General features: G+C 51.0%; 1 protein-coding gene across 2 annotated transcripts in view; it reads left to right on the top strand.

Annotated features, from left to right (window-relative positions):
- Window positions 1–10,240, top strand: part of ARRDC1 (arrestin domain containing 1) — a 66,436-nt gene extending 56,196 nt beyond the window's left edge. For both annotated transcript variants that reach the window (XM_077835822.1, XM_077835821.1), the window contains 4 exons: window positions 726–908; window positions 1,567–1,743; window positions 2,433–2,844; window positions 8,165–10,240. In XM_077835822.1, the coding sequence (XP_077691948.1) occupies window positions 726–908; window positions 1,567–1,743; window positions 2,433–2,844; window positions 8,165–8,229 (837 nt within the window). In that variant the 3' untranslated portion in view covers window positions 8,230–10,240. The remainder of the gene's footprint in view (window positions 1–725; window positions 909–1,566; window positions 1,744–2,432; window positions 2,845–8,164) is intronic.

Raw genomic sequence — 10,240 nt, forward strand, 5'->3', positions numbered from 1 at the left:
CACGCAGCTGCATGGAATCCTAGGAGAACCGGGTGGCCCCACGTTCTGCTCCTCTGTGTCTTTCCAGTACGCCATACTGACTATAAATAGCTTACAGCAGACTAGACCAGACCACCCTATTTGCCCCACTGACTAGCGCAGTCCCCTTCGTGTGTGGGCTGCAGAGATCTGCATGAGAACTAGCCTTTTTCTAGGTGATCCCACTGGGTGCAGGCCTGGGGGAGTGTGTAACCAGCCCCACTCTAGGGGTTGTTGTAATGACCCTTTGGGTCTAATGACACCATCATCTGGCTTTTGCCAGCCTGGAATCTTTTCTGATGAATAGACCCTTGTTCTGGGGTGGCTGTCACTGCTGCTGTGAAAGGAATTGGGCACTGGCCCTTGATGAGATCACTATAAGCACGTATGGGAAAAGCAGCTGCTTTGTGTGTGTTTACTTGTGGTTTGCAGCAGCCCTCTGGGGACCAGTGAAGTCTGCCCTACTCTGGAAGATGATCTGTGGGGTACAGTAGCTCATAGCGTTGTATTTGTCCCCATGTGGGAGATGTGGCTTCCAACGGGAGGCGCGCTCAGCCTTATTCAAACTGTGTAGAATACCAAGCTTGTTGGAAGACCAGGTGTTTCGGATTTGGCAGGGGGAACCCAAACCCTCATTCCCTTTGACCATTTTTTTTGCAAACTCCCTCTTGAGCCCCCGCGTCTGACCACCTGCTGTCCTCCCACAGCAACCTAACACCACGTCCATCACCAAGAAGTTCAACTACAAGCTGGTGAAGAGTGGAAATATCGTCTTAACCGCCACCTCAGACCTCAAAGGTTATATCGTGGGGCAGGCGATCCAGCTGCGCACCGACATCGAGAACAAGTCTGGCCGGGACACTGGCACTGTGGTGGCCAGCCTCCTCCAGGTAAGAGACATCAGCAGGGACTGGGACTGATGCTGGGCTGGCTTGGATAGAGTCACATCCAGGCAAATGCTGAGAGCAGTGTCTCAAGACTTGCTTTCCCCCCTAGGCGCAATGATAATATAAATGGGGGTCTGCTAAACTTGAAATCCTTGTGCATCTCCCTTCCCAGGTGCGTAGTAGGTGGTGATGGGAGGAGGTTAGGTGGAAACCAAATCCTTAGAGGGGATGCAGAATTAACTAACTTGGGCATGGGGTGGGAGGAGAGACGCCCCCATGAATGCAATCCAGGTGTAACTCAGTGAGCGGGCAGAGGGCAGGTTGCAGATCCTCATCCCACTCCGTGCCTACTCCACTGAGTCTCTTGCAGCATCAGCTAGAGAGCCTTGCTGCTTCAGCTCAAGCTGTAGCAGTCCATGCTTTCAGCTCTGGAGTCCTTGATTTAATCTCCAGTGTGTCTGCCAAGATGGCAACTGTCACATAATTGATACAGGGCAGAAACTCCATGTTGCTGTCTGTCACGCCAGACCTCTGCTTACGCTCACTCAGCAACGCTTAAAGAGTTTCTAGTTCTTGGCAACTCTGAGCAATGCTGGAAGCCCAGTGAAACGGACCCTGTAGAAATTGTTCTGCTTAATCCCATCTTCGCTCTTCTCTATAGAAGGTCGCTTATAAATCCAAGCGCTGGATTTATGACTTGAGGACCATTGCTGAGGTGGAGGGCTCGGGGGTGAAGGCCTGGAAGCACGCGGAATGGAAGGAGCAGATCCTTGTCCCTGCACTGCCGCAGTCCATGCTGCAAGGCTGCAGCCTCATACATGTCGACTACTATATCCAGGTAGGTACTGCCCTGCCCTGCCCCTTCCTTACAGCAGAACATCCGTGAGGGCTGCCAATGGGCTGGGCCAGGGCTGCCAGAGTCCTTGGAGAGGGTGGAGCCAGAGGAGTTTCTGCCTGGGGGAAGAAGCTCTCCAAACAATACTGCGCTCCATGGAGTAAACACCACCTGGTCTGGAGGAGACACCCGTGTGGTAGGACTTGCCTGTCAGGCTGCTCAGCAGATGAGTGTCTGCAGCTCCCTGGGTTACAGAGCTCCAGTCTGCTTCCCGGTTTTGGTGCGGGGCAATCCTACTATCCCTACCCACAGATGCACGGTTTTACATAGGCTTGTTGCTGAAAAATGCTAACGGTGCAGTCCCAACCTCGGCAAGTCTGGGGTTAGCCAGCTAGAGATGTTTCTGGCCAAGCTTTCAGCAGAGCTCTGCCCACTGGGTCCTGAGTACTTGGAAATTTGGCCCTGAGCTCTCTCAGAAACCTGGTTAAGACACCAAACAAGACCATGTGGGTGCTGCAGCATGAGACTGGGGACCTCCCAATAACTTGCTACCTTTCTGGCACATTTGGGCCTAGAACTGTAGCTGTCCTGTTAATCTCAGTGGCTGGAACTGCCTGTGTTTGGAGCAACTGGGCCTTTGGCAGAACCTGGATTGACTGACTTGGATGCCTCTTGTTTTCTTCCCTCCCCAGGTTTCCCTGAAGTCGCCAGAGGTTTCAGTCACTCTTCCTATTTACATCGGCAACATCGCTGTGAACAGGGTTCCTCTGACCCCGGCTAGGTCGGTCCAGCACATTCCATCCGTTGTGGTGCCGTCCGCCCCACCAGAAGAGGAGGAAGCTGCCAGTGGCTATCACCCAATGGACAATGTTTCAATCCCCACCAAGAGCCATTCCCAGCTTCAGACGTTCAGCTATGCTCCAGGACTGAGCCTCCAGGACGTAAGGCTGGATTCAGACCAGACTGCCTCCCCAAACCACCCCACACTTTGCTTGGCAACAGGAGCGACGGTCCCGTACTATGCTGAGGGGACAGTGGTTCCGGTTCCCACCGCCAGCTCTCTCATCTTGCCTCCGGAGTACAGCACGTGGGGTTACCCCAATGGTGAGCGCTCCCTCCCGGAGCTCTAAAAGAGCTGCTGTCTAGGTTGTGAGGGGAAATCAATCCAGTGGCTGTTGGGCGTGTAGACTTGTCCCTTACCCCGCTGCTGCCAGAGCAGTGGTTGAACCCCTGTCGTGTGGTAGTGGTTCTTTCCATGGCTGCTGAGCCAGGCCAGGACATGGGGAGAGCCATGTAGGAGGAGACCAGGCCACATGGTCTGTTAGTCAGAAAAGTCACAGGGTCTCTGTGTCCAGTGGCCTCCGTAAAGGATTCCCCCTTTATAGCCATGACAGTCATGTCACATGTCTACTATGAGGGAGGTGATCTACCCACAGCCAACATTATCTTGAGGATAGCTGTGGAAGTGGAGAAGATCTTTGCAAAAGATGGTATTGGTCCAACAGGATGGTGTAAATGTCTGGGCCCATGCTGATGCTGTTGGCAACAGAACTGGAAAAGCAACTTTAACAGGAGTCTTTCCTTTGTGAATGGGCATTTGGTCTGGCTCAAAGAGGGGAAATTCTACATGTGTGATGAGATGGTCCAGCATGTAAGAATTTGGGAACTCCTTTATACATGAGGAGAAAATCCGTGGAACCCTGCCTATCCCAGAACTGCCCATCTAGGGTCTGTGAGAGAACAGGCTTAGACCAAACCAATATCCTAATGCAATAAGAACACCCTTAGCACTCAGGGTAAAAACTGAGGCACTAGGTGTTGTCTTGGCTGTGTAACTGACCCAAACTGTTTCTTCGAGGCCAAACATCAGCAAACAAGGGATGGATGAATTGCAAGGGGAGTGAGAGGAAGCTGATTGACGGGGAGGGGGTGAGATCTAGGGGTACTAACCTAACTGCTGCATAGGTAAGCAAAACCATCACTACTACTTAGAGTGCTAGTCCCTAAGTGTATTGTACACGCAGGTACGCACGCATGCCATGCACCTGAGACTGGAGATTTCTAGCCAGTAGTGTCTGTCGGTTGGTCCGCGGCTGCGGAGATGCCCTCCTCGGGCTCTGAACTGAGGGAATAAGAATTGGTGCAGACAGAGACCTCTCCAGTTTCTTCTTACCACTGCATAGCCCGAGTTGGAATCTTCTGTGTCCATGGATACCTCCGTGTTTCGTCTTCAGAACCTGGAAATGTGTTGTACGTAGTCTTGGTGTTCGTTTGTCTTGTAGTAGTAAGCTTAGCTTGAGAACTGTCTCTATCCCCGTTCCTTCCCCGTGAGCATCAAACAACGGTGCTGCCTTTTTTGCCAGGAAAAGGATCGATTAAGTGCAGCATCTGTCACTCTGCTCCTTCCCGCCCCCGCCTTCCGAAACTTGTGAGGAGGGAGATCATCTGAGAAAACACCTTACGGAGACGGTTGAGACCTCAGTCAGATACAGGCCAGGGAGACTCCCTCCTCCCTCACACACGCCGTACATCGACTTCTACCAATGAGAAACAACCCTCCAAGCACGAGCTCCAGAGTTGCAAAACCCAAATAGTCATCAGCGAGGGCTGCTCATGAGAGTAAGGGGCACTCTCATGAGTACAAAGACCGATGTCTTCCCAGATCTGCTCCCTCCCTGACTCGGTCAAGTCACGTGAATCCTCGTGCCCAGATCCTAAGGCTTTAGCCAGCTTAAACCCTCTGATCATGAGGGTAAAGCATGAAGATGAAAGGATCTGCCATTTCTGACATCTCCAGTTGATAAGCCTAAGGATCGGCACACCAAGACCATCTCAGTTCCCAGTTAGACTCTTTGATGGTACCGACCCATTCCTGGACTAGGGACATGCCAGATCTGCTAGTCCCAACTGTAGAAACACCTCCTACTTCAAGACAAACCAAAACTGACACCTCCCTATAGGACAGTGTTCTCCAAACATTTTACACCTAAGATTACTTTTTGAATTTAAGGGCAACCCAGGATCTACCCTGCCCTGCTTGCTCTCCCTTCCCCCCCCCCCCCACCCCTTCCCCCTGCTGCAGTCACTTTCACCGGGGTGGGCTGAGGGCTTCACAGTGTGGGAGGGGGCTCTAGTTGAGCCTGGGGCAGGGGGTTTGGGTGCAGGAGGGGGTGAGGTGTGCAAGCTCTGGGAGGGAGTTTGAGTGCAGGAGGCGGCTCCAGGCTGGGGCAGAGGGTTGGGGTGCGGGAGCAGGCTCAGGGCTGGGGATTGGGGTGCGGCCTTCTGCTGGGCAGCACTTACCTCGGGTGGCTCCCAGTTGGCAGCGCAGTGAGGCTAAGGCAGGCTCCCAGAAGGGGCCAACATGCCTCTGTTACCAGCATGGGGCTGGGGCAGGCAGGGAGCCTGCCTTAGCAGCAGCCCCGTTGCACCACCAGAGATCCTCTAGGATCGACTGGTTGGTGACCACTGCTGTAGGATATCTTCACCCTCCCCTTCTTTCAGGGCTTGAGACATTTTGACACTGGAGGAGGAAACCTTGAGGAAATGGAAATGCTCCCCACTCCCATCTGTAGGCAGGAGCTTTACCCACCAGTGCAGACGGCTCTGCTGGTTGAACAGGAGCCAGCTTTCTCTCCCGATGGGTTGGAAGCTCCAGATGAACCATCATCCCCACGTAGGGAGGTGAGTTCAGACAGACTCAAAGATCTGGAGTCCATCCTCCACCCAGATACTATTATCCGAGGGACTGATGGTCTGTGATTCCTTGGGATCCCCCGCAACTGGTCAGCCCTTCATATTGGACCTGTTAGGGTCTATGGGATCCCTACTTTAGACACCTTTGATCCATCCATGAGTCCCATTGACCCTCTTCTACACTACACCAACCAGCTCCATTGTAGTAAGAGGGAGAAGAATTTCAAGCCAGATCTGGAGCGACCAATGGGTGTTTCCTTGCCTTCACCAAATGAGGCAATTTGTCCCTTCTTCCCTATCCCTGCGTAATGGCCACAGGCAATATCAGGAGCTCCTGCAGAGAGTGGTGAATGAACTTCAGGTTTCACTTGAGGATGTCCAAGATACTCAGCACACAGTCTTTTACATCTTGTAGCCTTCTGCTCCCAACCAAGTAGCCTCCCAGTAAATGAGGGCATCCTGGAACCAGACAAGGTAGTGTGGCATTCTCCAGTCTCCTGTGCACCACCCCAAAAAGGGGCAAGAGGTGATATTTTTGTACCAGCCAAGGAGTGGAGTTTTTCACACACACAGCACTCAGCTCCCTGGCAATACAAGACGCCTCCGAGATCTAGCCTGCAATGTCCCAAAGCAGCACCTGTGGACAAGGGCTCGAAATGGCTTGATCTTCTAGGAAGGAAGGTATTATCTTCTAACAGCCATCAGTTTCATATTGCTAACTACCAGGCTCTGTTGGCAAAATAATTTCAACAGTTACTGGGAGTTTGTCCCTGTAGTCCAAAATTTTCCTCAAGAATTTCAAGACTTCATTGAGGATGGCAAATTGGTGGTGAAAACACCAAACAAGTTGCCATGGATGCTGCTAACGTGGCATCTAATGGGTTGGAGACAGGAATACTCATGAGGCAGGAGTCTTCGCTACACTCCTCCCAAGTTTCTCTGGGAGGTTCAGAATGTCCTAGAGAACTTGCCCATCGAGTCTAATCTATCTAGTGTGAAGCCTGAGTCTCTAGGACAGTCCTCTGCTCCCCAGGCATTTACACCCCTGCCCCAAAGAGAAAGCACAAATGTATGAGCCGAAACTGCCTCCTCCACCATTCCACTACCAGCGCCCTTTCAAGCCACCATGCAAACGTCTGAGGATACAAAGACGTAGGTATTTATCTCCCTGTGTCACAACTGCAAATACTCCAGCCACATCCATCACTCAGGGATTACTTTTTGACGGGATGATCAAGAACCTCCTACCCCTACTGATGCCATCCACTTCTGCCCTCTGGACCTTGGGTGGCCACCCCGTCCTCTTTGCCCACAATTGGGTGGTTATCACAACAGACCAGTGGATATTAGAAATCACCCACTGCAGCTACTCTGTAGAATTCCTCTCCCCTTCCTGGTTCCTCTTCGGGGACCACTCGTGAGGGGATCCTCCATCCAACAAGGGGCTATAAAACAAGTGCCACCTCAGCACCAAGGGAAAGGTTTCTACTCCCCATATTCCATCGTTCCCAAGAAAAAGGGAGGATGGAGACCTGTTCTCGACCTTCAGCAATTAAATGTTTTTATTGGCAAATCAAAATGCCAAATGGTTAAGCTGGCATAAATAATCCCCTTCCTGGTGGAGGGAATGTGGTTTGCAGCTCTCAGCATGAAAGACTCTCTCACATTCACGTGGACATTAACCTGGAGCTCCATTCATAACATTAGGCCTTGTCTGCAGATGCAGCTAAGTGGAGAGGGGCAGCAGTATTAGACCTCTATACCAACTGCAGCCTTGCACCTCCCCCCCAACACACCTCTACCTCTACCTGACTTGAATACAGTTTACCAATAACCCATGCGTGGAATTCACATAGGAACATACACTTTAAGAAGAAATGGAGGCTACTTACCTGTGACTGGAGGTTCTTCAAGATGTGTGGTCCCTATCTGTATTCCACTACCCACCCTGCCTCCCCTCTGCTGTGGATTGTATCTGATCGGCAGAAATAAAGGAACTGGGAGGTATTGATCTGCACCTTCTCTTATCCCCTGGGTTTGGAGCAGGAGGAGGAGAACTGCAAGCACAGACCAACGGATGCTCTTCCTCAAATTCTCCAATCTCCGGCACATGGTATGCTTGTGTACGCACGTGTTGAACACGGATAGGGACCACCTGTAAATCTGAGTATTTTCCCACTTGTAAAACTGAGTATTAATCCCTACCAGACCAGGGAGTTGTGAAGCTTAACATTTTAAAGAGCTCTGAAGGACTATGTAAGTGCCTGTGTTGGTGGCCATCCACCTAATTGAAAGTACTTTTTCTTGCATGAACAGACAAATTATAGGGGTATGAGTGTCTTTCAGTAGCTACAGACTGTCCTTTACCGCCTCTCAAGTGATCAGTTCGTGTACTTCCCAGGTCAGATGGCAGGACTGGGGGCTGCTTCTCTGGTGTTCTGTGGTCCACAAAGTCATTCCTAGCTCCTCTGCCCTCTGGTTCATGCCCTGAAAGGAGCAGAATGGCAAATTGTCCACAAAAAGTCACTCACTCAGTTGTGCGTCTCTCTTTATGGGCTCTAGTCCTGTAAAGTCCGAGATGGTGGGGGTTTTTTTGGCCATTGGCTTCAGTGGGATTTGTATCTGGCCCTAGCTGGAGGAGCAGAGTGGTGGGAGGGAAACCTTCAAAGTAAGCTGTACAATCTGACTCCTAAACTTCTTTCTTTTTTTTTTTTTCCCCTCTCCCTGGTAGAGGCACCCCCTTCCTACGAACAAAGCTGCAGCAGCGCCAACTCCAGCCTCAGCAATGGCAACTAGCCCTGTGCTTGGAACCTTGACGACAGTGCTGTCCCCGAGGCTCCCCATCTGCTGCCAAGTCCGGTACCGCGCAAAGCATCTCTTGTACTTGGGGCCACCAGCTACTCCTGGGCTGAGATTTTTAAGTCTTTTTTTATTTTAAAGAAATAGAGCAGTGAGAAGCAGTGTGGGGCGTGGTATATGTGGTGTGGGGAGGGGAATTGTACAGCCTCTTCACACCCGTTCTCCTGACGCACCGGGCAGAGGCGTTGCCTGCCCTCAGGATGCCTTGCACAATGGTCTGTGTTCCCGTACTGTAATCAACACTTTATTTAGCACCTGTGATGCCTTATCGAAAATGCTACTGAATTGTTGTCTCTACTGTCTGCGATAGCAGGCTTGTGTGGATTCATTTGATATATTTTTTGTGGTGGGTTTGAGTGCTTTTTCTAATCAGGACTGGGCTCAGCAGCCTCGGTCATCCTTCCATGTGGGCCTTTGGTGTAACTGACTTCCTCAAAGCCCTTCCTACCTGCTCTGCACCCCTACTTTACACCAAATCAATGGGGCAATGTCTGCCACCATAGGAGATCTCCAGAAGGCACAGCCACAGCACAAAGGGGTAAAAAGGGCCTACAGGGCAGGCTCTCTGCATTGCCATGCTGCAAAGTGACTGGCCAGCTTCCAACAGTTGCAAGCGAAAACATTGCCAGTACGTGATGAGACAAGGGGGCTTCTGTAGCCATGACCTTGATCTAGGCACTCATCAGGAACCCTAGCAGGATTCCTACTGGGGATAGTCCCAGGTGGTGAGGAGGGGAAGAAGAGAGTGATATACAATTTAATACCTTTCCATGGCACTTTTTGAAGCCAGTCTTTAGAGGTCTCCTGCAGGAATAGAATTGTCTATAAAAATCTTATAGGATTTTCTGAGAAACACCTGCAGCACCCTATTGGCTTCATCCCTTTTAAATTCTTAGGACTTTGGTATAAAGGGGATAAGCTCTGCCATGCCAGCCAAATCAGCTGCCAAAACCTCCCAGGCACTCGGTCTGCAAGTGGCTGATAGCTCCCGCTCTGGAGGGCGTAACCTCTTCGTTCCCACAATCCACTGCTCTCAGCCAGCTGGAAACTGACAATCAAGCTTCAAACTTCCATCTAACACTACCTCTGAGTTCTCCCAAGGGGCTTCATGGGGAGCCCCATCCTTTGAAATGACCCTAAAGCAGGAAATGCTCTCCCGCAAAGAGCCTTGCTGTCCATTGGATGGAAGTGCCAGAAAGGCCCGTGGACTGTGACCTACTCCTGCTTCTCACCCCATCAAAGCTATCTGCAGCTCCACCCCCAAACTTGTGTGGTCCTGGGGAAAAGGCTGATTTTTCCATTGGAGTAGGGTTCCCTGGCTCGTAAGGAAAACTAGCTTTGCAAGCTGCAGTGCAAAACCAAACCAAATGAGCATGCTCCAGGGGCAGAGGTTAGGGGCATTTAGGGGCAACATCTCCTCCAACAGTGGGCCTCTGACAGGGTGTGTTTTTTGTTTTGTTTGTTTGCTTTGTTTTTTGAGGGTGCTCATCTTGACCTCGTGATCACCTGCAGCTGCATTTGACATTGCTGGGTCCTGCAGACACTTTTCAGCTGTGAGTGCTGAACCCAAGATAAGGGGTCTCAAGCGGCACACCCTATAGCAGAAGCCAATTCTGAGAGCCGAAGCCTTTCTCTCATCCCCGCTTCCACCTGCCTCTACCTAACCCAGGGCTGGCTGCTGGGGGACAGCTCTCCCTTTTCTGTGCAAATGTCATTAATTGTGTGGAACTGCTTTGGGGGAAGGGAGGATGGGGGGGGGGGAAATATTCCCTAGCAGCACTGGCGTGTGCTCTCTCTCTCTCTCTCTCTCTCTCTCTCTGCACCCTTAGTTATAAAATGATTGTCCAGGTCCGTAAATATATGAAATACAAACTTGTTTTTAATGACTGAATTCATAACAAATAAAATTTTAATGCTGTATTTAATAAATTATTCTGAGAAAAATGGA

This window comes from Eretmochelys imbricata, chromosome 16, assembly GCF_965152235.1.
Source record: "Eretmochelys imbricata isolate rEreImb1 chromosome 16, rEreImb1.hap1, whole genome shotgun sequence".
Classification (NCBI taxonomy): Eukaryota; Metazoa; Chordata; order Testudines; family Cheloniidae; genus Eretmochelys; species Eretmochelys imbricata.